General features: G+C 42.3%; 1 protein-coding gene across 1 annotated transcript in view; it reads left to right on the top strand.

The window, feature by feature from the left end:
- LOC138959733 (rhomboid-related protein 3-like) overlaps positions 1-25,844 on the top strand; it is a 36,067-nt gene extending 10,223 nt beyond the window's left edge. The window contains exons 2-9 of the mRNA XM_070331337.1: positions 5,374-5,397; positions 7,017-7,181; positions 17,153-17,398; positions 18,740-18,882; positions 20,626-20,738; positions 21,417-21,517; positions 22,935-22,989; positions 23,642-25,844. Coding sequence (XP_070187438.1) covers positions 5,374-5,397; positions 7,017-7,181; positions 17,153-17,398; positions 18,740-18,882; positions 20,626-20,738; positions 21,417-21,517; positions 22,935-22,989; positions 23,642-23,874 — 1,080 coding nt within the window. The 3' untranslated portion in view covers positions 23,875-25,844. The remainder of the gene's footprint in view (positions 1-5,373; positions 5,398-7,016; positions 7,182-17,152; positions 17,399-18,739; positions 18,883-20,625; positions 20,739-21,416; positions 21,518-22,934; positions 22,990-23,641) is intronic.
- The last annotated feature ends 2,095 nt before the right edge of the window (positions 25,845-27,939 follow it).

The raw sequence follows: 27,939 nt of genomic DNA, 5'->3' as shown, positions 1-27,939 counted from the left end.
GTGGGGGGGGGGTCTGACAGCGCGCTTCTCGCCCAGTTTTAACATTGGTTATTTATTTGTCCGGGTGTTAGGTCTTTCGGTCTGTCTGTGGCTTTGTGTGTGTCTGTGTTATCTGTGAGAAATATATTCGGCCGTGAGAGCCGCATATAGAGTGCAACAGTTACATAATTAATGCACAGTACGATCGTTACGAGCACCGACGTAGAACTTGATCAGAAGTAAAAACATTTTCGTAATAGCAAAGGCGCGGGTATCATTAGCCGTTTTAAAAGAAAACATCCAGCTTGACGCTAACCGTTGTCTGATTGAAAAGCGTGTCTGCTTTCAGGCAATATATCCTGAAACCAGTCAGGCATATTCTCGTGGTACCGTTACAAAACAAGAAGCACTAGATCGAGCAAGCCAATTCGATCCCCAAGAATTCAGATTAAGATATTTTTTGTTTGTTTGTTTGTTTGTTTGTTTAACGCCCAGCCGACCACGAAGGGCCATATCAGGGCGGTGCTGCTTTGACATATAACGTGCGCCACACACAAGACAGAAGTCGCAGCACAGGCTTCATGTCTCACCCAGTCACATTATTCTGACACCGGACCAACCAGTCCTAGCACTAACCCCATAATGCCAGACGCCAGGCGGAGCAACCACTAGATTGCCAATTTTAAAGTCTTAGGTATGACCCGGCCGGGGTTCGAACCCACGACCTCCCGATCACGGGGCGGACGCCTTACCACTAGGCCAACCGTGCCGGTCGATTAAGATATTAATATGATTCAGGCATACGTACATGTATATTTCATTGTCCGAGATTGACCGAAGCTGTCAATCAGTCAGTGATGTCTCGAGATGGAGAACACTTTTTACTTTGTCAAGGCTTCAGCAGATTTCAGATGAATCCTGTCCATGCTCCAAAGTCAGATTTTATCCATTCGCGGCATTCTTGGGGATCGAATTGGCTTGCTCCATCTAGTGCTTCTTGTTTTGTAACGGTACCACGAGATTGATTCAGCATAACGCTCATTCGTAATTGCCTTGTGTGTTTGACACTTAATTACTTCTTTTCGTTATTTGATTATCCTGCTGTATACCCACTCGGGGGATACATACATACCTACACGATCGCTTATACCTTACCCGGGTTACTTAGGGATTCTTTATTTGAAGTACGTTAACTGGGACTCACGGCTGGACTGCTCTCATGTGAACTGTCTGGTACTGCCCGTCCACAAACTAAGGTGATGTCAAGAAACTCACGATCTCATCAGAAAATGATTTGCTCTTTTCTCCCTCTCCTTTTTTATGTACTTTATCTCTATTTCTGAAGGGAGAAGGTAGCCTACTTCTTTAAGAAACACGAGCTCTCCTGGCATCAAGTTTACGCTCAAGCCATACAGCCGGTGTCCCTTTAGCTCTTCACACAATTTCTGCCAGATTCTAGTGTAGATGCAATAGAAAAATAAATAGGTCACATGAAAATCAAAGCTAGGTGTGATCGGAAACGCCAATGTCCATTCAGAATAAATCAAATCCTGAACAATCGTATAACTACTTTATTAGTATATGTCCAATATGCTATGGATTGTCCCATTTGCAATCGGGTAACTGCAGAAAATAAATAAGTAAATTGTCAAATAAATAGCACAATAGAACAGACCAGATTGAAAAGTTGTATAATATTGGCAAAAAAGGTGCCTCCAGCCTGGGAAAACCCAGTGTTGTCCTTTTCTAAGGTTTCACAAAAGCGAGACCTTGTTGTATTCATAATGCAAATTAATGAATAAAATTTGATAAAACATATAAATGCAGGGAATACATGATAAAACGGAAGTTAACTTGCCAAAGGTGGCGAAGACTTGTGTTGAGTATGAACACGCTCTTCTCATACAACCGATGTCATTGGAACTCTCTGTTTTTTGCTGCAGGGGAACTGAACTTTTGCATCCAGATTTGGCGTCTTCGTCTGACACCCAACACACGCTCGCGTCACACAGACGTTTTTCACTTTAAACAGGGTTTTAGACAGGAAAAGGGAACTTTTGTTCTGGCACATGTGTGCAGGTCGTAACAATTGCGACCAAATCAGACCAGCTCTAGCAATTAGCATTGAAGGTCTCCTCATGTTTGCGTTGGGCACAGTGGGCACTGGCAGGCGCAGCTTGTCTGATCAATATTTGGCTTTGTTCTTGTATGGCAGTGTCCACAAATGGAACGTAGTTCATTTTTGTGTGTCTCTCGGCCGCATGGGGAAAATGAAAATCTATTGCGTTACAGTTTGTGTGTTTGATAATTGAGTGCTATGTTTGCTTTGAATTGACAGCTTCCTGCTGTTGATTTTAAATCACTCTTTTAAGAGTTAGAATTAATCGCATCAAAATTGATATGTTGGTTAAACTTTAAATGTACTAATATCTCGCGTTTTTTAGCTGGTGAAAATATCCAGCCAACCACACTCTGAACAAGAAAAATGTTCATTCAAAATGAACAGCGTCGATGCAATGTCCACCAAAGATTTATTTTGGGAAGTGTTAAAAGGTTAGGGTCAAAAGTCAATGAATTGCATGTTGTGCTGGATATATAAATTGTTTATTTCAGTCAATGCTTGCTATGAATTGATCAAACAGCCACAAGAAAAAACAAGTCGCGTAAGGCGAAATTACTACATTTAGTCAAGCCGTGGAACTCACAGAATGAAACTGAACGTAGTCCGCCGCTAGTGCAAAAGGCAGTGAAAGTGACGAGCCTGTTTGACGCGGTAACGGTTGCGCTGTGCTTCATAGCACGCTTTACTGTACATCTGTTCGTTTTAACTTTCTGAGCGTGTTTTTAATCCAAACATATCATATCTATATGTTTTTGGAATCAGGAACCGACAAGGAATAAGATGAAATAGTTTTTAAAACGATTTCGGAAATTTAATTTTGATCATAATTTTTATATTTTTAATTTTCAGAGCTTGTTTTTAATCCAAATATAACATATTTATATGTTTTTGGAATCAGAAAAGGATGAAGAATAAGATGAACGTAAATTTGGATCGTTTTATAATTTATTTATTTTTTTACAATTTTCAGATTTTTAATGACCAAAGTCATTAATTAATTTTTAAGCCACCAAACTGAAATGCAATACGGAAGTCCGGCCTTCGTCGAAGATTGCTTGGCCAAAATTTCAATCAATTTGATTGAAAAATGAGGGTGTGACAGTGCAGCCTCAACTTGTACAAAAAAGCCGGATATGACGTCATAAAAGACGTTTATAAAAAAAAAAACCAAACAAAAACGTCCTGGAATATCATTCCCAGGAAGTCTCATGTCAAATTTCATAAAGATCGGTCCAGTAGTTTAGTCTGAATCGTTCTACACACACACACACACAGACAGACACACAGACAGACAGACACACACACACACACACACACACACACACACGCACATACACCAAGACCATCGTCTCGATTCCCCCCTCTATGTTAAGACATTTAGTAAAAACTTTTTAATTAAAAAATAGAGCTTGTTTGAAACAGGTGGAAAGGAAGAGTTGATATTGCAATATCTGTACGTGGGAATGTGGTGAAAAAGAGTGCTAAAAGTAGTAAGTCGGCCTCAGATCCATTTCAAATATTTATTGCAGAAAAACAAAATACAAATTAAAAACAAAACCACAGAACCATTACCAGGTGTCATAGGAATGTTTGAAAACAATAGTTTTAATTTTACACTGTAAATACAGGAATCAGAATTAAACACCTCAAATTGGCACATGCATAATGAATCACCTGGAATTGCAACAGGGAGATACTGAAGTAATTGGAAACAAACACTTGAAATTGACAGAGAAACAATTGAAAATATATTACTGACATGAGCGTACAATATTTTAATGGAAGTGCATTTTTAGCACGAAGCATCCGCAGGAGGATGCACTAACAATTACATAGTGCCACAAAATGTGTACGGACATTTCACAACCGTGCATTATTAGCACAGAACACATACATGGGGGCGCACAAAACATTATTGTACCATGATGATGATCGGGATTGTTGAAGATCTTTTCTTGTGCAAGGTATGACCGCAACTGATCCAACCGGCCGCATCTGAACAAACGACGTCGAAACGGCGCGAAACACGTCCTCTCGGTTGGTCTCGGATTGACTCGGCTCCTCTCGGTCTTTTTTTTTTTTGTGTGTCTTTTTTTCTTTTCCTTATGGTCGGAGTGGTATATCTATGTACATCTTAGATTAAAAAAAAACACACCCGAAAGCTGTGTTTAATCGTTTCGCGTAAATTGTACATTTTTTTCAGCTTTGAAATTGTTTTGGCTTGGAGAGTCAGCGCGCTTTGGCTTGGAGACTAATTCTCCACAGGCACGTTCTTCCCAACCACAGATACCAGCGTCGTCCGCGACGCTGGAATAAAAAGTCGAGATCGTGGAAAATCAAGATACAACCATGCAGTCTTGTTTCGATTGAACATGTTCAGAGCAATTCAGCGAATGACAAATGCATGACACCTCCCTTCTAAAAGCTACTGACTAATTCTCATTTTAAAAGGCGTACTCTGCTCACGTCCGCAAAGAGAGATTACATCGGAATTACACCCTTTACTTGTGTGGCTAAATCACTTGCCAAGTGCACTGAGAAAGGCGGTGTTTCAACGCATGAAAGTTTAATGCTTCCGTAATTAAGGTGAGGTGAGGCTCTAATTCTAGGCTATTTGCACACGGGAGTCATTCAGTTCGCCCGTACACCTATTTCACGCAAACTTGGGGGTTGCTAGGGTACCCTGGTGGCACACTTCAACGCGTATTTTTCACTGGTATGTTTCATTGAAAACATTTCATTAGAAAGATGGAGTCGAACAAGGGAGACAATTGATTGACTGCGGATCGAGTCTCCGCTGACGATATTGGGTCGACATGCATGCATGCGTGCGTTTATTGCTCTCGCTACGCCCCCCCCCCCCCCCCTCTATCTCTCTCTCTCTCTCTCTCTCTACTTTTTTTCATTCCCCTTCTTCTCTCTTGTTTCTCAGTATATTACACTCACGCACGCACGCAAAAACGCGATTATGCAAACATACGCACACGCACCCACGCACGCACGCACGCACGCACGCATGTACGCACGCACGCACGCAAACACACACACACACACACACACCAAACACACACACACACACACACACACACACACACACACACACACACACACACACACACACACACACACACACACACACACACACACTCCTCGTCGCAATTACACATCTCTGTTGGAGTAAAGCTTTGAGTAAAAAACGAATAGTGTCCTCTTTTATTATCTGCATTACTCTTTGATAAATGTGTAATGTCTTTCTTTGTTTTATGTTACAGAAGTGGAAGCCACTGTTTGATCAGGTAAGCAGCCAACGCACGTTGTTGTCTTCTAAGAACTCCATTCTTTCCTATAATGATTATGTAGAAACCCGAAGCAGATAGAGTGCTACAGTTTTGAAAGCCCAATTTATATCTCCCGAAAGCCCATTTTCTACCTCTCGAAAGCCCAATTTCTACCTAGAGATAGAGTGCTACAGTTTTGAAACCAAGAATTATTATAAAACAAGAATGGTTGATTTAATAATAATAATAATAATAATAATAATAATGGACATTTGATATAGCGCATAATCATATATATGCTCAATGCGCTTTACATATTTATTTCTGCTGTGTGAGATGGAATTTTTTACACAATATATCACGCATTCACATCGGCCAGCAAACCTCAAGCCTATTAGGGCGACCATTCACCATTCACCGATTTACGGGCCGTGTAATCATTGATTAGGCCAACAAAAAAAAATTGTCTGTTTCTGGTCACCCGACCGACCCTAAATTTCGGCGCCGACCCTAAACTTTTTTTTTCCAAACTCAAAAATTTTTTGTTTTGTTTTTGGTGGTAAAGGACAGGGTGAGAAAATGAACAACAAAAACGTGTGAAAACGAAAGTCCGCTGACGATTTGTAAATGTGTTGAGTGTCTTGTCTCTATGTATAGTGAATCCAGTCTCTTTGCGCGATTTTTAAAGTTAGTTTTATTGGTCTACATTTGGGGTAACAAAAAAATAAAAAAAAATAAAAATAAAAAATCCCGACCTACCGACCCTATTTTTTTTAGCCATGTTACCAGAAACAGACAATTTTTTTTTGGCCTTAAACCAAACGCTCTCTTAAACTTCCACCTACTGGTCTTCAAAGTGAACAGAAAGACAAATAATAATAAATGAGAACATGAAGAGAAAATAAGCACTTAGTTATTAGTTGGGCGTCAATCATGACTGTGCCTGGAGAGTGCTGAAGTTCTCTCTCGCTATTTTCAGATTGAAAAAGCAATGTTTTAAGTATTTCTGTTTCTGTCCGTCTACTTCATAGACAAGTAGGTCGAAGTTCTACCAATGTTTTGTTTAATCTTTGATAAAACGTTTCACAAATGAACCACACTTTTTGTGTGGAATGTTTGTTCTATAGATGTAGAATTTAGTCTCCAGTACCCCTGCAGTACCGACAGTAATTGCTTGGGAATAAGGGCGCTTCCAATGACTGTTATAGTTTGACAATATCTTGAGAGTACTGTACCTCTTTTAACGGACTGGACGCCTGCAGAACGGTGTTTGTGTGTGTGTGTGTGTGCACGCGCGCGCGCGCGCGTGTGTGTGTGTGTGTGTGTGCGTGTGTGTGTGTGTGTGTGTGTGTATACATGTATGTGTGTGTGAGTGTGTGTGTGTGTATGTGTGTGTATACATGTATGTGTGTGTGTGTGTGTGTGTGTGTGTGTGTGTGTGTGTGTGCGTGTGCATCTGTGTGTGTGTGTGTGTGTGTGTGAGTTGCCGCTTATGCTATAGACCATTAGTACATTCATTACAGCTAGCTAAGTATTACGACGATGGCAAATTTCAGTAATTATAATTTATTCTAAAGGGGGTTGGGGTGGGGGGGTTGTACCGTTAACATCACCTGCGCCATGACGTCATGTTGCAGTATGACCCGTACCGACGCGGGGAGATCCTCATCGAGGACTTCGCCTACCTCTTACGTCATCCCCAGATCCGCGCGGAGATGGACTCGCACACGCTGGACGTGCTGGAGGTCAAGGCCAACGAGCCGTGTCGCACCACGGTCAGCTATCAGGAGTTCGTCAACCTGGTAAGTTGTACGGATTTTTGTATTGTGACGTTATGAAATCCTCTTACTTTTGGAGGCAATGAAAGCCCGTTGTCTACCTGCCGAAAGCCCTTTTTTTAATTTCCCGAAAGCCCATTTTCTACCTCTCGAAAGCCCGTTTTCTATCTCCCGAAAGCCCATTTTCTACCTCCAGAAAGCCCATTTTCTACCTCCCGAAAGCCCATTTTCTACCTCCCAAAAGCCCGTTTTCTACCTCCCGAAAGCCCGTTTTCTATCCCCCGAAAACCCGTTTTCTATCTCCCGAAAACCCGTTTTCTATCTCCCGAAAGCCCTTTTTGTACCTCCCGAAAGCCCATTTTCTACCTCCCGAATGCCCATTTTCAATCTCCCGAAAGCCCATTTTCTACCTCTCGAAAGCCCAATTTATATCTCCCGAAAGCCCGTTTTTTTTCCATCCCGCTGCTTGTTTTTATTCCTCAGTAAACTCCAGCTCCCGAAGCCTTCTACCCCTGCCTCTCTTTTATTCCAGAATTATGCTCAGAATGCAATAGATTACATAGGCATGGATTTTATTTATTATTTTATTTAAAGACATTTTTAGAGGAGAGACGGAGACAACGAAAGCGTTTGTCCGACAATGTCAAAGAATGGATATAGATGAGCTTTCCTGACCTCTTGTCGGCCCCCCCCCCCCCCCCCCCCCCCCCCAACAGAACAGCCTGGAGAAAGGGATCTGCCTCTTCTGCCTTCACCTTCTCCCGAAGGCTGTCCCAGTCAGGATAATGATGATGATAATGATAATGAGACATATTTCGGTGTTGTCCGTTGTCATACATTCCTTGCTCTTCCCTCACTTTTCCTTTGTAAGCAGTCTCGAACAAAAACGACCACATAGATGAGAAATACATTTCAGACGGCAACATTGAGGTGCCGCGTTCTTTGAGTAATTATTTTATTGGCATCCCTTTGATTTCTGCTTGCATGGACGTTTTTATTTACATCGTTGCACTTTTGTCTTGACCCTACACCGCAGGAACTTTTTATTTGCAAATAACAAAGATCGTATTTGTGTTCGCTTTTGGTTCGGTATCACCAAGGGACGTCACTGTTGTTTTGAGAAATACAGCGTGCCGTGAGAAGTTGCTTCCCTTGAAATTGCCCACGCAAAGCACTGCAAAGCTATCGTTTGAACTTACCCGAGGGTCGAGTGAGCTGTCTGATACACTTAAAATAGAAAACTAGGAACAGAATTAATAGAAGAAATGACTGAAACAAAATAAACGATGAGAAAACCGGTGGTGGTGTCAGTGGAGCTGATTTAATCAAGGATCGCGCGTGTGTGTGTGTCAGTGTGTGTGTGTGTGTGTGTGTGTGTGTGTGTGTGTGTGTGTGTTTTCTAGATTTCAGTTCAATACACACCGCAACACGTGAGAGTAAACACTACCTAATTCTACCTTTGAAGCTGTGCTACAAAAATGCCGAAGTCTTTTCACTCCCTCTGCTAATTCAAAATAAAAAGAAGGTTTTTTTTCTGTTAGTTTTCCTCCGCTCCCCTTTCTTTTTTCTGGCCCTTTTTTTCACTCCCGCTTATTCGCCCTCTGCTCTTTGTGTTTGCCACCATTCCGCGAGGACCTTTTCTTCACACCCCGTCAGCTGTGTCGGGTACGCGGTCGCGTCCCCAGCGCGTGACTTGTTTGTGCTGAAGAAAGAGTGACACTGAACAATGACAAAGGGAAGCAACCGCTGTCAATGGGTAATTGTTAATGTTTGATCAGAGTTATTGTCCGTGGCACAGCCTTGGTTGAGTGGGCATTTGATCGGTTGGGAGGGAGGGAAGGGTTGCCTTTTTGACAACGCTAGAAAAGAAGTGTGCCGTTTGATTTTAAGTTTCTATTTTTGCGTTTTTTGCCTGCTGACTTCCATGGTTGCCAGCTGACTTGAAAAGAAACCTCGTTAAATAATTACTTGCAGAGTGACGAGACCGGGAACAGGTAGGGGTGGGGTATGGGGTGGGGGTGGGGGTGGGGGGGAAGGTGCTGGGAGAGAGAGAGAGAGAGAGAGGGGGGGGGGGGTGCTGGCAGTCTAAATGAGTGAGAAAAAAGGGGTACAGTATCCGTTGCTTTGAAGTATAACGGAACGCGAACTGCACCCATTTTCTTTCATCCGACGATCATGTTCGAACAAATATTTACGGACGCCTTTAATCACACACACACACACACACACACACACACACACACACACACACATACGCAATTATCAGTTCTTACCCATACAATGAGTGTTGCTGTCCGGACTGTTCAAAACCGTGTGAGCCAGGACGCTGTGAATAACTCTAATTCATCATCTCAGGTACAATCAACACAATAAGACCGAAGCGACTGCACTGTCTTTTATGTGAAGATCGCGAATGGATCGTCTGTAAAAATGTTATGGTTTTTCTGCAGTACGTAAAACATGAACAGAGGCTGATTGAGGCAGCCTACAGGTCCAGCGTAATAGTGGGAGACTTATTTGTTTTCAATCTACAGTCCACTTCCAATAAAACAATGTTTTCATGCGATCATGCACACGAAGTTACCCCTGACACATAATGTCACCCAATATTTCAACTTTTTTTCCCTCACAAATCAGCTTTACCTTATGCGTGGTAACAGAAAGCCAAAACCGCGATTGTTAATGACAAACAATTCTTTCCAGAAAGACAAAGTTGATCAGTATCAAAGATTAATGAGAACAGTATGTCAAGGTTGGCCACAGTCGCATACAGATATTGGTCAGAGCAAAGAGCTATCAGCATTGATTTTCGGACATAGTTCAGGAGGTCAACAATTTCATGCATATATTTATCATGCACTGTCTTTGATGTTGGAGGAAATTTGGCAAATCGCAGATTGCTTATTGTGTTGAGTCGATTACTCATTAGAGTGTGTGTTGGTAGGATGTTAGGGACCGTTTTGTAGCGGGACCAATTCTGTGTGCTTTAGAGGACCTCAGGGACAGAGATGGAACAATGTTATTTTCTGTGTCGTTGCTTCCACGGTGAGAATGCACTTGAGTGCTGTTGAATTTAAACTCCCCTGACATCAGTGGCATAAATAAACCAAGGGATAGTAGAAATTATTTCAAAGAGAAAGTCCGCAGGCATGATTTTACAGGCACGTACGGACTCACGTTCACGTACACACGTAGACAGTCTGGCACTTACGCACGCACGCAGGCACGCACACATACGTTTTTTAAAGGGTTTTTTTTAAAAAATTTTTTTACCGAACTCCATTGTTTTAACAAGCATCATACCATTCCATATTCCATCCCCAATGCCACCTGTGCCTGTCACCTCTTTATGTTTTATGAGGCGGAATATATTAGCAGTTACCATTTCCCATATGTCACGCTTGGCGTACTTTCATCAGCTGTGCTATGCGGTGTCACGCTATGTCGCAGCAACCTGCCCTCAGCTTGAAGAAACAATGGATTAAAAGATTAGAATCAGTCAACTGAGAGGGAAGTGTCGCGTTCGTCTGCTGTTGGCCAAAGCGTTTCACTTTATGTGCGGGGTTCACATTTGGAATTGGCGTTTCTGTTTTGAAAGTCTTGAAATTGGTTTGACGTGGACTGCTTGTTCTAAATCCCGTTATTGTCTTCCTCTCTCTTTAGCTCACAAGAACTGGCATTCTACAACTAACATCCTTTTGTCCTACCCCCCCCCCCCCCCCCCCGTATAAGCGGGGTGTGCTGCGTTATCGATACGTTAAATATGTGAATAATTGATTGACTGTTTAGAATCGTTTGCAACAGTCCTCCTGTTTCCAGCGCGGCAGGCCAAATGTGGCTTAGGGCTGTCAGCGGTGAAAGTTTGATGAGCTATTTAGCATAACTGAAGACTCTTGACAGGTACTTTTTTTTTCATCGTACTTTGTTTTTCTGTTGTTTTACTTTTTCCCGCGTCGTCAGCTTGGGTTTAGGAACGCCTGTTATGTATCCTATGTCTGGCTAAAAACAACTGGAACTAGTAGCAGACTTGAAGCCTTCGTTTTGGATCTGTCCTGGCTGTATAAAATCTCGTTTGCGTCCTTTTTGCGATCAGAATTAGGTTGACGTTCTGTCTTGATCGAGCCACTCCATTCGCAATTCTTTAGCGGTTGTGCTCTTGGTTGAATTTTGATCAGTCAAAATTGTCTGTTAAGCTCTAGACCTGTGCTTGTTTCTTCCTCAAACGCAGTCAGAATTGAAAACATGTGTTTTTAATTTAAGGCAAATGGCGGCTTTGCCTGGAAGTGTGATGCATTTTGCGTCAGTGATGTGAAAATATCAAATTAAAGTGTGTTTAAAAAAAAGCACAATCTTCAGTTAAATCATGTGCAACTTGAGGTGGAAGATCATGTCGATTGCAACGTTTGGTGACAGTGTCAGTTACAACTTCGTGCTGCAGTACCAGGTGCAACTTCAGGTGACGACGTCTGTTGCCTCTCAAGGTGACAGTTAGTGCCAGTTGCATTTTCAGGTGCCAGTTAGTGCCAGTTGAAATTTCAGGTGACAGTTAGTGCCAGTTGCAACTTAAGATGACAGTGTCAGTTACAACCCCAGGTGACAGTTAGTGCCAGTTGCAATTTCAGGTGACAGTTAGTGCCAATTGCAACATCAGGTGACAGTGCCAGTTACAACTTCAGGTGACAGTTAGTATTAGTTGCAACGTTGAACGAAGTTGTCAGTTGCAATATTGAGGGACAGTATGTGTCAGCTGCAACTGCTGTTTTGTTGGAAGTGAACTATGGATTGAAAACAAACACATCTCCCATTGTTACGCTGGACCAATACCCTACCTCAATCAGCCTCTGCTCATGTTTTACGTAGTGCAGAAAACCCATAACATTGTTACAGACGATCCACCCGCGATTTTTACATAGTAGAGAGTGCAGTCGCGTCTGTCTTATTGTGTTGGTGGTACCTGATGAATTAGGGTAAATAACAGCGTCCTGGCTCTCACGGTGTTGAACAATCCGGAACACAACACTCGCATTGTATGGGTAAGAACTGATTATTGCGTGTGTGTGTGTGTGTGTGTGTGTGTGTGTGTGTGTGTGTGTGTGTGTGTATGTGTGTGTGTGTGTGTGTGTGTGTGTGTGTGTGTGTGTGTGTGTGTGTGTGTGTGTGTGTGTGTGTGCGTGTATGCGTACGTACGCGTTTGCGTGTGTGCAATCGCGCGTGTGTGTGTTTGTACGTACCTGCTTGCGTGTGTGCAAGTGTGCGAGTGTATTAGTCAAAATTTTAGATTACCTGTTTTTACACCCCCGGTATAGGGGTGTGTATAGGTTTCGCTCGATGTGTTTGTTTGTTTGGGTGTGTGTTTGTGTTCGCATATAGATCTCAAGAATGAACGGACCGATCGTCACCAAACTTGGTGAACAGGTTCTATACATTCCTGAGACGGTCCTTACAAAAATTGGGACCAGTCAAACACACGGTTAGGGAGTTATTGGTGGATTAAAATTATACAAGGACTTATAGAGGAACATCTTAATGGTCAAAGGGAAATAACCATTCTCACTCAGTCACTGCCACCAACTGAGAAGGTTTTTTCCCTTTGACGGGGGTGTTTTTCCTACCTCGTAGGAATTTCTTGTTATATTTGTGCCAACAGCATTCCTACTTAGGTCTCACTGGCACGAATTTTCATTTGCACGAACTGCAAACTACATGTATTAAACTATTGCGCGTAACCGAAAGCTTTTCATTAAATGGGATTCGCAGGTTTGGCAAATAATTAGCCAAAGAACATATGTTCACAGCTTGTGTGAAATGAATGGGATTGAATTCGTTTTGGGGAAGCTCACTTATGTACATAAATATATGTTTATAATAAGTTTTCCTGAGCCTTACTGAATTTCGACTAGGGTGACGAAATGACAGCTAAAAATAAGTTACCAGAAGACTTTATTTGAATTGCAAAATTAAAAAAAAAAAATCTAAAAAAAACCCCATTCAAGTTGTTCCTGCGGTTTCCTTGGTTCTTCAACATAGGAATCTGACATTTTGAATGAGCCTTAAATACTATCATGATCACTTAGAACCCATTTTCCGAAAAAAAATGTCTCAGATGTAGTAATTGAGGGCTATAAAAAAGACAGATTGACGGAGGACAGAAAGAAGACAACAAACTTGGCGAAACATTTTTTGCAGTCGTAGTCATAGCTAGATTTGCTGTCGCACAGCCAAGGAAAAACTAAAGAACAGAAAAGCAAACGCTAAATTGCGCAGAAGAAAATAATACAAGTCGCGTAAGGCGAAAATACAATATTTAGTCAAGTAGCTGTCGAACTCACAGAATGAAACTGAACGCAATGCCATTTTTCAGCAAGACCGTATACTCGTAGCATCGTCAGTCCACCGCTCATGGCAAAGGCAGTGAAATTGACAAGAAGAGCGGGGTAGTAGTTGCGCTAAGAAGGATAGCACGCTTTTCTGTACCTCTCTTTGTTTTAACTTTCTGAGCGTGTTTTTAATCCAAACATATCATATCTATATGTTTTTGGAATCAGGAACCGACAAGGAATAAGATGAAAGTGTTTTTAAATTGATTTCGACAATTTAATTTTGATAATAATTTTTATATATTTAATTTTCAGAGCTTGTTTTTAATCCGAATATAACATATTTATATGTTTTTGGAATCAGCAAATGATGGAGAATAAGATAAACGTAAATGTGGATCGTTTTATAAATTTTTTTTTTTTTACAATTTTCAGATTTTTAATGACCAAAGTCATTAATTAATTTTTAAGCCACCAAGCTGAAATGCAATACCGAAGTCCGGGCTTCGTCGAAGATTACTTGACCAAAATTTCAACCAATTTGGTTGAAAAATGAGGGCGTGACAGTGCCGCCTCAACTTTCACGAAAAGCCGGATATGACGTCATCAAAGACATTTATCAAAAAAATGAAAAAAAACGTTCGGGGATTTCATACCCAGGAACTCTCATGTCAAATTTCATAAAGATCGGTCCAGTAGTTTAGTCTGAATTGCTCTACACACACACACACACACACACACACAGACACACACACACACACACGCACATACACCACGACCCTCGTTTCGATTCCCCCTCGATGTTAAAATATTTAGTCAAAACTTGACTAAATATAAAAACGAAGACAGATAGAAGACAAAAGAAAACAGCAAGCACAGATGTGGCGGCTATGAGAGAGTGTGTGTGAAAGGAATACAGCATTTGGGTGATCACACAGTCTGAGTGGAGAGAAGATAAACATCCCCCAAATACTGCATCACCTCTCAGATCCCTCTTTTCCGATTGACGGCTACACGCTCCCAACAAGGTCAACAGTAACAGCCTGGGAAGAGTCAAGGTTTAGAGCGACAGATTTAAAGGTATTCTCCTGTCCCAAAAGAAATGTCTCAGATCGGCCCAAGAGCTACGCAGTTTGGTTTGGGGTTTGAAAGGATGACATGTCGCACACCGGGGATGCATTAATTGTGTTTGAACGTTCAATTATTCGCCATTTCAATGTGTAAGGGTAGTCTTTTCAGACGGCGAATGCTTCGTGTACTGTGCCTTTGATTTCGCTTCAATCTATTTAGATGCTCTCGCTCGCTCTCTCTCTCTCTCTCTCTCTCTCTCTCTCTCTCTCTCTCTCTCTCTCTCTCTCTCTCTCTCTCTCTCTCTGCCTCTCTGTTTTGTTTGTTTGTTTGTTTGCTTAACACCCAGCCGACCACGAAGGGCCATATCAGGGCGGTGCTGCTTTGACATTTAACGTGCGCCACACACAAGACAGAAGTCGCAGCACAGGCTTCATGTCTCACCCAGTCACATTATTCTGACACCGGACCAACCAGTCCTAGCACTAACCCCATAATGCCAGACGCCAGGCGGAGCAGCCACTAGATTGCCAATTTTAAAGTCGTAGGTATGACCCGGCCGGGGTTCGAACCCACGACCTCCCGATCACGGGGCGGACGCCTTACCACCAAGCCAACCGTGCCGGTATTTCTACCTCTCTGTGACTTGTCTGTTGTGTCTGTTGTGTCTGTCTGTCTGCCTGCCTGACTGTCTCTGTCTGTCTCTCTCTGTCTGTCTCTTTCTCTCTCTCTCTCTTTCTCTCTTTTTCTCTCTCACTCTCTCTCTGTCTCTCTGTCTCTGTCTCTGTCTCTGTCTCTGTCTCTCTCTCTGTCTCTCTCTCTCTCTCTCTTTCTCTCTCCCTCCACACACCTCTCACCACCCTGCCCTCCCCTATTCCCCTCCTCATCCTTACTCAGCGTCTTCGATCCCATGCGTACACCTGTGTGCGATATTTGAAGGGTTGATCGCTCGGTGAGCTGTTTGGAATCCGCCCAAATGTCTTTGCTTGTCCATCCCGAGGGTCCGGGCTTGTCCAACACTGATCTTTTGCTTGCCCAACAAACACGCGTCAGGAATGAAATCCTTGTCGATCCCTCGCCCCGACAACCCTGTCTTCGTGTGTCTTGGCTCCGTCCTTGTCTTGTTTTGATTCTCACTTCTCGTCGAGTTTGGTTTCATTTCAGAAAATTCCCTGTCGAGTTTGGTTTCATTGGTTTTACCGCCCGTCGAGTGTGGCTCTCTTTCAGTACACTTTTCGTCGAGTTTGGTTTCATTTCGGTACACTTTTCTTCGAGTTTGGTTTCATTTCAGTACATTTTCCATCGAGTTACGTTTTATTTCAGTACACTTCCCTTCTAGTACGGTTTTACTTCGGTACATTTTGGTTTCATTCTGAAGGATCCTAAACCAACTTGTAGAAGCGGAGAAGTGTTGCGTTTGCTTGAATTGTGTCATTGAATTGTTCAAGTTTGACCTTTTTCGGGGATTCTTTGGACAAAGCTGTGTGATAAGTGTCAGTGTATGTTTCGGTGGAAAAGTCTGCTTTGCTTGCCTCGTAAAGAAGGATTTTAAGATACGTAAGTTATTGTGTTTATTTTCAGTTTCGTAACTTGCATTGTTCTTGAGTTTGCATTATTGATGGCACGGTTGTTTAGTTCTTTGTCCCTTTGATCATCCGTCTACTGTGCTTTCCGTGTGGTGTGCTTAATGAATGTTGCCATGTTCCGTTTCAGTTGTTGCCTTTGTTGTTGCCCTCACCAGCAATTTCCAGGCGAGTCTGCACAACACTGACTCTGGGAAATAACGTAACTGATCTTTGGTTGTGTGTTGATTGTTGTTTCTTGCCTCGAGAAACCTTGGTGGACATGTGAGACCGATACAGCATCGATCTTACTCTCCGTTATGTTCTCGGCCTTACCGTTAACACTTTCTACCCCACCTATATGTTGACCAAGTTTTGTTTAGCCGAGACCAGCCGTGCTGCAGCAGGTCACTTAGAATTGTAGTAACTGTGTAGTAACTGTGTATCATCACGCTGGAATGCAGGCGTTAGATGAACGTTACAGGAAGCGACTGAAGCTAACAGTCTGAGCGGATATATCCGTACCTGGTCAGACAGAGCCATATGAGTGGGTACGGATATATCCGTACCTAGGAGACAATGAGTTAAACTGAGGATGACTATATAACGCTTATTCATCAGTTTCAGTGCTTGCTATTCTCTCAGGTGCCAGGAGATCAGTTCCGCAAAACTGAGATTGGTCCCACAACATTCTAACTTAACTCATGTTGCACAGGTCGTATGCACTTTTTCATGTATCTGCATGGGACAAGATTTATTCAGAAGATATAGGGTTGCATTTAGTACAATAACAACACTTGGAACCACACAACAAGCTTAAGCTCATACTAAGTGTGATCTAATAAACAAAGGGAAGTAAGCGCTCTAAATGCAAACGACATGTGTAATAGAGTAAGTGAGAGTTATTCGGAACCATTCTCCTGGCACCTGAGAGAACAACAAGCTTTGAAAAGAACAAGCGACTTTAAAAAAAAATTCTATACTAAGTGTGACTACATATTTACATACGAGTTGCTTTTACATGTCCTCTTTCGTCTGCCCCAAACAGCTCAGCAACCGGCGCAACCCCAGCTTTCGCCTGGCCGTGGAATCGCGAGTGGAGGGGGAGGTGTGGACCGGAAGCGTGGTGCTTCGCTCAGCTGAGACCCGGGCTCGGCCAGACACCTGTTTCCGCAGGATGGTCCGGCGCCTGGCCAAGGACTTTCTGACGGACGAGGCGGACAGGCGCTACTATGCTGACCGCTATACCTGCTGTCCGCCCCCACTCTTCGTCCCCATTATTACGCTATTGGAGGTGAGTCGGTGGTCTGAGCAGGCATGAAGAAGAACAAACATGCCTTCGACATTTTGCACAGAGAGAGAGAGAGAGAGAGAGAGAGAGAGAGAGAGAGAGAGAGAGAGAGAGAGAGAGAGAGAGAGAGAGAGAGAGAGAGAGAGAGAGAGAGAGAGAGAGAGAGAGAGAGAGAGAGACGCTCAGGTAAAACAACAAACAAGTCCAGAAACGTTCAGTTTTAACATATTTCTTATTAAACTCACGGAGAATTGTCCCTCCTTTGTGTGTGTGTGTGTGTGTGTGTGTGTGTGTGTGTGGTGTGTGTGGTGTGTGTGTGGTGTGTGTGGTGTGTGTGTGGGTGTGGGCTTGTGCATGGTGGTTGTTGTTTTTGTTCTCTCTCTGCGTTTGTAAGACGTCAACAACTCAGTGTGTACTTGCATGCACGTCTACCATTCATTCTTAGATATAGATATAGACCAGTCTTGATCCTCGTGCCCGATACGTGCCTGCTGTTGTGTAGATATGACGAAAGGTCCAGTCAGTCACCAAAACAAGAAACAACAATAACTAACAACAACACGATCACCTGTGTAAGGGATATGAGGGGGACACAGATTGGCGGGGGGTAGCAGGTGTAGCGATCTGCGTAAAACAGGTACCCCTCCTTATTGGACGACTGAACTATCCATTCTACCTGTTTTACGCAGATCGCTACACCTGCTACCCCCCGCCAATCTGTGTCCTCCTCATATCCCTTACACAGGTGATCTTGTTGTTGTTAGTTATTGTTGTTTCTTGTTTCTAGAATCCTGGAGGTCACGAGAGACCAATTCAGCATTCATCTTTTGTCTATGTTTTGACACAGGAGATGTAGGAGCGAATGAGAAGAAGAAAGACACAGGAGATGTTAGAAACATTAAACTGCAAGTCGTAAAGTAATTCGTTTTGTCTGTCTGTACCGGGGAAGACACTGCCTGCTGGCGAACAGGGCTGTTTCATCCACCACTCTACATATATTTTGCCACTGATTCATTGAGTGATATACTTGTGAATGCGGGCACTTTCATCCGCCATTGTTTTTGTTCCTGATCCACATTGAATGATTGACTCTTATAGGCAGGTTGTTTCAGCCATCCCTATTGAATGATTGTTTCTCATAGGCAGGTTGTTTCATCCATCGCCATTGAATGATTGACTCTTATAGGCAGGTTGTTTCATCCATCGCCATTGAATGATTGACTCTTATAGGCAGGTTGTTTCATCCATCCCCATTGAATAATTGAATCTTGTAGGCAGGTTGTTTCATCCATCCCCATGTACATATATTTTGCCCCTGACTCATTGCGTTATTGACTATTGCAGGTGGGCTGTTTCGTGTACTACTGCATGGAGTCCCGGATGATCACGCTGAACGGCCCAGTGCCCGTCCATTCCATCTTCATCTACAGGCCCGACAGACGTCTGGAGATCTGGCGATTCGTCCTCTACATGTTGTTACATGCTGGGTAAGCTAGCTCTGGCGATTCGTCCTCTACATGTTGTTACATGCTGGGTAAGCTAGCTCTGGCGATTCGTCCTCTACATGTTGTTACATGCTGGGTAAGCTAGCTCTGGCGATTCGTCCTCTACATGTTGTTACATGCTGGGTAAGCTAGCTCTGGCGATTCGTCCTCTACATGTTGTTACATGCTGGGTAAGCTAGCTCTGGCGATTCGTCCTCTACATGTTGTTACATGCTGGGTAAGCTAGCTCTGGCGATTCGTCCTCTACATGTTGTTACATGCTGGGTAAGCTAGCTCTGGCGGTTCGTCCTCTACATGTTGTTACATGCTGGGTAAGCTCGCTTTAACGATTCTTCATCGGCATGTTATATTACACTTTCTTTCTTTATTTGGTGTTTAACGTCGTTTTCAACCACGAAGGGTTATATCGCGACGGGGAAAGGGGGAAGGTGGGATAGAGCCACTTGTCAATCGTTTCTTGTTCACAAAAGCACTAATCAAAAATTTGCTCCAGGGGCTTGCAATGTAGTACAATATATTACCTTACTGGGAGAATGCAAGTTTCCATTACAAAGGACTTAACATTTCTTACATACTGGTTGACTAAAATCTTTACAAAAATTGACTATATTCTATACAAGAAACATTTAACAAGGGTAAAAGAAGAAACAGAATCCGTTAGTCGCCTCTTACGACATGCTGGGGAGCATCGGGTAAATTCTTCCCCCTAGCCCGCGGGGGGTGTTATATTACACGCTGGGTAAGTTCCCCCTACAGACGCCAAACCCTAAGTGCCCCGTTTAAAGGTATAGGGGGTCCTTGGCCCTTTGCCCTGCCTGTGGAACTTTAGAGGCTCCGAAGACCGGGATGTTTATATTCTTGCTTTCGAAAGGCACATTCATTGCCGACACATGGAGCGCTCATTTTAATATAATGCCAACTTTTAGAAGTCCTCTGAGCCCTTCACGAAAAGAATATGGCCATATTGGTTAGATTACCCCATTAATTTGCATTCCTACAGATATGGCAGAACATGTTCTAAAAACAGTACCGACGGTATATGTGGTGCGTCCCTTCTTCTTCTTCTTCTTTGTTCATGGGCTTAGACTCCCACGTTCACTCATGTTTTTAGCACGAGTGGATTTTTACGTGTATGACCGTTTTTACCCCGCCATTCAGGCAGCATACGCCGATTTAGGGGGAGCCATAGTGCGTCCCGGGACCCCCTGCATGAATTTTTGGTACGTTGTGTTCGGCTTCTAATACGTGCATGACACCGTTTGGGGAGCCCTGAGGTGCTACAATTTTTATCAGATTGTTCCTGTGAAAATTTCTGTACAGATCTTTGTTTATGTTTTCATGTAATTTAAAAGTATTTCTTCTGGCAACAGCTGAACGAAAAGAGCTCATGCTTATGCCACAATTACCCTTGTAAATAAAGATTACACATGAAAGGATAGTTGAATCCGTGCCTCCTTTCTTGATTTTTAGCTACCTATTTCCAAAGAAAATCAGTAAAGTGTGTAAGCGAGCTTTAGGTAAGAGCTAGACGTTGATCTGCAAGGACTGCTGGTAGTCGTTTATATACCGCAGAGCTACATGTATACATGTAAGAATTCTTGATTACATGCCTCTCTTGTTTTTCAGCTACTTCCACCTGCAGTGAAACGTGCTTGGTAATCGTTTATTGACGGCGTAGGTATGTGTTAACGTAGTTGATGACGTGCCTCTCTTCTTGTTTTTCAGCTACGTCCACCTGCTGTTCAACGTGATTGTCCAGGTGGTGGTGGGCATACCGCTAGAGATGGTGCACGGCAGCTTCCGTATCTTTATAGTCTACATGGCAGGGGTGCTAGCCGGTGAGAGCGAGTCAAAATTGTGTGTGTGTATGTGTTTGTGTGCGTGCGTGTATGCATGCGTGTGTGCGTTCGTTCGTGTGTGTGTGTGTGTGTGTGTGTGCGTGTGTGTGTGTGTGCGTGTGCGTGTGTGTGTGTGTGTGTGTGTGTGTGTGTGTGTGTGTGTGTGTGTCGGTCGGTCGGTCGGTCGGTCGGTCTCTCTGTCTGTCGGTTTGTCTATGTGTCTGCCCCCCCCCCCCCCCCATCTCGCTCTCTCTGTCTCTCTCTCTCTCTCTCTCTCTGTCTCTCTGTCTCTCTCTCTCTCTCTCTCTCTTGCTCTCTCACCTCCTGTCTATGTGTCTGTATGTCTGTCTCTCTTTCTGTCTGTCTGTCTGTTCCTCTCTCTTTCACCCTCTCTCTCTCTCTCTCTCTCTCTCTCTCTCTCTCTCTCTCTCTCTCTCTCTCTCTCTCTCTCATTTATATGAATGCATGTCATTGAAGATTCGCGTTAATGAAATTCTTCAGTACTCTCCATGCATCAGTACTCCCTCTACTATAAATCCCCATTTTCCGGGGCTTTTTGTTGACAGTGTCAGTAACTTAACCTTCATCTTACGTCTCCCTCTTTGTTGAGCCCTTTAAGTTATAAGATTTTGAGATTTATTAAAACAGAGGTACCTTTGTATTCTGATTGTGTTTCAGGTTCGTTAGGAACGTCAGTATTTGACATGAATGCCTTCCTTGTTGGTGCCTCAGGTGGTGTGTACGCTCTTTTGGCAGCCCATTTAGCAAACATATTGTTGGTAAGCCTGTGTGATTTCTTCCTTTTTACATTTAGTCAAGTTTTGACTAAATGTTTTAACATAGAGGGAAAATTGAGACGAGGGTCGTGGTGTGTGTGTGTGTGTGTGTGTGTGTGTGTGTGTGTGTGTGTGTGTGTGTGTGTGTGTGTGTGTGTGTGTAGAGCGATTCAGAGTAAACTACTGGACCAATCTTTATGACATTTTACATAAGAGTTCCTGGGCATGATATCCTCAGACGTTTTTTTTCTCTCACTTTTTGGATAAATGTCTTTGATGAAGTCATATCCGGCTTTTTGTAAAAGTTGAGGCGGCACTGTCACACCCTCATTTTTCAATAAAATTGATTGAAATTTTGGCCAAGAAATCTTCGACGAAGGCCGGACTTTGGTATTGCATTTCAGCTTGGAGGCTTAAACATTAATTTATGACTTCGGTCATTAAAAATCTGAAAATTGTAATTAAAATTATATTTTTATAAAACGATCCAAAATTACGTTTATCTTATTTTTCATCATTTTCTGATTCCAAAAACATATAAATTAACAATATAAAAATTATGATTAAAATTAAATTTCCGATTTATAAACAATTTCATCTTATTCCTTGTCGGTTCCTGATTCCAAAAACATATAGATATGACATGTTTGTATTAAAAACACGCCCAGAAAGTTAAAACGAAGAGAGGTACAGAAAAGCGTGCTATGCAGCACAGCGCAACCACTACTGCGCTAAACAGGCTCTTCAATTTCACTGCGTTTTGCACGAGCGGCGGACTACAGTCATTGTGAAAAAATGCAGTGCGTTCAGTTTCATTCTGTGAGTTCCACAGCTTGACTAAATGTAGTAATTTCGCCTTACGCGACTTGTTTTCTTCTTTTTTAATACGCAGTGGCTATAAACACTCCGAGTGTACACGTATTTCCGTCTCTGTATACACTCCAACGTTGAATCCATGAGATATGTCTTATAACAAGGCTTTCATTGTTGTTATTATCTCATGAAAGAAACGTAGACAAGAATAGTAATGTGAGTTATGCAGAACCAGTCTCCTGCCATCTGCAAAAATAATAAGAAGTATTAAAATGAAAAAAAGAGACTTTCTGTTACTTCAAAAGGGATGGGTGTCGGGGTAAAAAGGTGTGCATATATTATGTGAAATGAAATCAAACACTATTTACTCATTATCCCAGGACATTGCAGTTCAGTAACTGTATTGGTCATTTAGAACAAAGATTCATCTGTTTGGATTGTTTTGACCAGAGGTAATTATTAACATTGTGAATATAAATTATGTTCCAAAAAAATGGGGAACACGCTCATTTTGTTGTCGTTCTGCAATTATGAAATGGGCAAAACGTGCGATCCATTTGTCCAGTACGATTGCTTATAGTTGCAACTTGTATTTGATCTGTTTCAGAATTATTCTCAGATGGAATTAGGTGTTTTAAAATTGGCAGCAGTACTTATAATAGGTGAGTATACGAAAGATACGTCGTTTCAAATGTTGACGTTCTGTACAAATTTCATGTTTAAGGATTTACGATGTTGCCCTTAAATGATGCAAAAAACATCTTGGTTGTTTTTGGCACTATCTTCAGTTTTACACCCACCTGAACCTACCGTGTCATACCTTATAAGCTTACCACGCTTTACCTGACCTGACCTGACCTGACCTGACCTGACCTTACCCTACAAACGTACTCTACCTTGACTTACACACGTACCATACGTTACCTTAGTCCTACCACAGCGAGTATCTTACAACCAACTCAGGCAATTACTGATAAAATAACTGATACCAAAGAGGCTAACCAAGCAACGCAGTGAACCGCTTATAGCTCACTCAGCCTCCTATTTACCAGCTACATAATTCATATGTATTTTCATTCATGAGTATTTAAAATTAATGAACTTTTAAAAAAGTCTTGCCTGCAAAGAAACTAGGTACGCCCTTCTCGCCATCCCCACCCACAAAAAAAGAAAGAACGAAAACTCAAGACTCAAGACTCAAAAGATGTTACTTTCCATATAAAAACAAGGAAAATTGAAGAACTGGCCAACCTACTATCCAGTCTACTATATAGCCAACCAATTAACCCACCTGCACTGACCTCCATGTTACAGCCAGCGCCGACGTGGGGTTCGCCATATGGGACCGCTACACCTACAAGGAGCTGGCACCTCCAGTGGGCTACACTGCTCACCTGATGGGCGCCCTGGCCGGACTCACCATCGGCCTGGTCGTCCTCAAAAACTTTGAGCAGAAACTACACGAACAGTACGTGTGGTGGATAGCTCTCGCTGTGTACCTAGGCTGTGTAGTCTTCGCCATCTTCTGGAACATTTTCTATTACTGACGACGTGTCGTTGTGTGGACCCTGTGCAGGGTTTTAGTGTCAGATTTCAAAAGCAGCACGCGCGATGTACTGTACTTGGGTTGTGTCGTCATTGTTATCTTCAGGAACGTTTTCTGTTTGCTACGTCATTGCTTGCTTCAATGAACTGACCAGCACTTTTACGCAAGGACTTGGTTTAAGCAGTATTTTATTCAGATACATTTTTACAAAGCCATGGAGTTTATGATTGATAAAGGAGCACAGCAAGAACTTCCCAAAGTAAACGATCGACATGTCTCCAGGACTGTGTGGTCTTCGTAATCGCCTGATCTTTTACGGACAGCGGGACTAATAGCTTTTATGACTTGTCACTTTTGAGCGAGAATTTCATAAGCACTGTGTCAAATGGACAGCACTCGCTATGCATTAAGACTATGAGGACTTTGCAAACTTTTGGCCAAATGTCCATTACTGCCAATATGGCTTGCCTCTATGAGCTGTCACTTTTCATCGAGAAAGTCAAAAGCAGTACGTGGAATGAACAGCGCTTGCTGTGTATCTAAGCTGTATCTTCTTCGACATCTTCTGGAACATTTTCTATTATACTGCTCGCTTCATTGTCTCACCGTGCGTTTAAGCATGACACTTTACGAACAGCACGTGTGGTGGATAGCACTCGCTGTGTTCCTGGTCTCTGTATTGTTTACGCTGTCTTCTGCAACATCTTCTATTTCTGTTCAGAATGGCTTGCTTCGACGACCAGTTGCATTGGATGTTCCAAGGTCATGTCGTATTTTCTTGGAAAATGTCAAATACTGAAACTGTTCATCAGAGCATGGACGTGACACTAAGAAGTCCTGGTCATCCACTGCAGCCTGGAAGTCTCTAGTCGTAACGATTCTTCGTGCCACCGGATCAAGGCTCCCCAGGCCGAGAGAGTGGGACTACCCCAGTGCAACGACCCTAGGCATAGAACCATTCTTCCATGGGGACACACAGCAACACTCTACAGCCTGGTTGCTTTCTGAACTTGTGGTCCACAAGAACTGTGATTAAATAAATCTACTACCAAGACGTACAGTGGATTGCACTCGCTGTGAACACCTAACTTGACTGTGTGGTCTCCACCTTCTTCTGGAACATCTGTTAATACTTGCGGCTGTCCTCAAGAACTTGAAAAAGAAATTTCATGAGCAGGACGTATTGTGTATGCTGCCGGCTCTGTTTGTCAGCTGTGTTGCATTTGCCATATCTCCTGGAACATTTTCTATTGCTGACCGCATTGCTGCCGGTCGCTTTTGATGTGGAACTCGTTGGAAAGTACTCGGTATGTTCCGGGGTCATGTCGTCTTTGCTATTTTCTGGAATGTTTTCTATTACTGACGGCAGTTTGGCCTGGTCACCATCAAGTAGGTTGAGCAAAAACTTTACAAACAGTACGTCTGGTGGATAGCACATGCTGTGTACCCAGACTTTGTCGTTGTTGCTATCTTCTGGAGTATGTCTACTAATTATATGCATGCGGTTTCGAGCGAGAAACGTCTGGAGCTGTCTGCTTTTGGGATACTTCTCGCCATCACCTTGGGTTTTGTGGTTGTGTCAATTTCAAATTCTTGTTTTGCTTTTGCCAACGACCCTGTGCATAGAACCATCCTTCCACGAAGACACATCGCAACGATCTACAGCCTGCATGGTTGCTCTCTGAACTGAGTGGGAATTGTTTGCTGAAATGATTTGCCAGATTGAAATAATGTCATGAAATTAATTACGAAATTATGAAATTAATTCAAGAAAATAATATGACACTCATAGGCGCAAGAAGCAGAAAGGCTAAAGGTTTTTGTTAAGTTAGGTGGAATCACTGCTCTGCTTCCATATAAACACCTGGACGGATCTAAGGATGGTGATTTACAAGTCGGTTTACACGGGAAGGACGGTATCTTAGAAATCGAAGCACTCACCGTTTCGTGGCCATGATGACTGTATTGGCCTCATGAAGCTACAAAACTTGAAGTCTGACCTGAGGCCAAAAAAATCCTGGAACGCCGAAGAAGAAGAAGAAGAAGGCCTCATGAGGTAAGGGCAAGAACTTGAACACGAGCCACTCAACATCATGTGACGATGATTACCAGAGTTTGGAATGATCTGTGCGTATATGAATCCTTTTCCTTGATATATTGTACAAGACAAATCGCAGGACCCACATGTCAGCCTGGCCAACTAGGTGCACGCTGACGGACACACCGACGGACGCGCTGGTCACTTGATTAAAGAGATTGTATGCTCAAATGGCATGATGGCTGACAAGGAATACTCCCTTATTATCAGTATGAAAAGCGACGCAGAAATGGCTGGATTTGTTTGCGTTTAGGACACAGTAAATATATTGTGCAGGGAAGGAAGAAATACAACTGCAAGCATTTCAACATGATCTGTGATGAAAACAAAAATTGCCCCTTATGTCTTTTTTGTGTGTCTCCATATTCAAACAACGATGTTCAATCTCTCATCCTGCAATTTAGAAATGTATACACATTTGCAAATGTTTCCAAGTTTTATTGTAAAAAGTTTGAGTTTGTATATAAAATATGTTTAAATGTTCAACACTGCCAGTCTTTAACATTCCAGATTTGTCAGGGATGTTTACACAAATGCAAAAACATGGCAGCTTTAAGATTCTGGCGCTATGTGCTGTGTTAATGTCCCTAACAGTTTGAATGTGATTTTTTTAAGTGTGTAAGTGTACAGAACACTTACTATATTGTGCTCATGTGAATTTGCAATGTTCAATGGTCGTTTAAATACATTGTTTTAAAAATAGAAATCGGTCTCTTTCTATGCGTTTTCTAAAGAAAAAGAAGAAGAAAAAAGTGTGTGTGAGTGACTGAGTGAGTGACCCCAAGTCTTCATTTGGTTACGTACCGCCTGAATCGTGTCACTTAATCAGTAAGTAAGTATGTATGTATGTATGTATGTATGTATGTATGTGTGTATGTGTGTATGCATGTATGTATGTATGTATGTGTGTGTAGAGCGATTCAGTAAACTACTGGACCGATCTTTATGAAATTTGACATGAAAGTTCCTGGGTATGAAATCCCCGAACGTTTTTTCATTGTTTTGATAAATGTCTTTGATGACGTCATATCCGGCTTTTCGTGAAAGTTGAGGCGGCACTGTCACGCCCTCATTTTTCAACCAAATTGGTTGAAATTTTGGTCAAGTAATCTTCGACAAAGCCCGGACTTCGGTATTGCATTTCAGCTTGGTGGCTTAAAAATTAATTAATGACTTTGGTCATTAAAAATCTGAAAATTGTAAAAAAAAATAAAAATTTATAAAACGATCCCAATTTACGTTCATCTTATTCTCCATCATTTTCTGATTCCAAAAACATATAAATATGTTATATTTGGATTAAAAACAAGCTCTGAAAATTAAATATATAAATATTATTATCAAAATTAAATTGTCGAAATCAATTTAAAAACACTTTCATCTTATTCCTTGTCGGTTCCTGATTCCAAAAACATATAGATATGATATGTTTGGATTAAAAACACGCTCAGAAAGTTAAAACAAAGAGAGGTACAGAAAAGCGTGCTATCCTTCTCAGCGCAACTACTACCCCGCTCTTCTTGTCAATTTCACTGCCTTTGCCATGAGCGGTGGACTGACGATGCTACGAGTATACGGTCTTGCTGAAAAATGGCATTGTGTTCAGTTTCATTCTGTGAGTTCGACAGCTACTTGACTAAATATTGTATTTTCGCCTTACGCGACTTGTTGTTTCTTGCTGATAACTAGCTTGTTTTCTTGCGAAGAAGTTTCATTTTGAGTTTGGTAGTCCTTCTCTCTTGGGTAAACCGTTATGCCTAATAAGAGTCAATTAGCTTTGATAGACATGCAGCAAAAATGAATTACAGACAAATGGTCCATATTAGGAGCATGGGCGCCTAATATGGACCATGCAGTGTAGAGACCTTCAAGAATCACTGTAAAGAGCCCCCTATACTTCAAAATAACAGAATACAACTTGATATATATTTTTTTGAAAGCTCGAGGGCTATTTAAATTATAGGTTAT

The sequence above is a fragment of the Littorina saxatilis genome, linkage group LG2 (assembly GCF_037325665.1).
Source record: "Littorina saxatilis isolate snail1 linkage group LG2, US_GU_Lsax_2.0, whole genome shotgun sequence".
NCBI classification, from domain to species: Eukaryota; Metazoa; Mollusca; class Gastropoda; order Littorinimorpha; family Littorinidae; genus Littorina; species Littorina saxatilis.
Note: the sequence above shows the minus strand (reverse complement) of the source record. Positions and strands in the feature narration are given on the sequence as shown.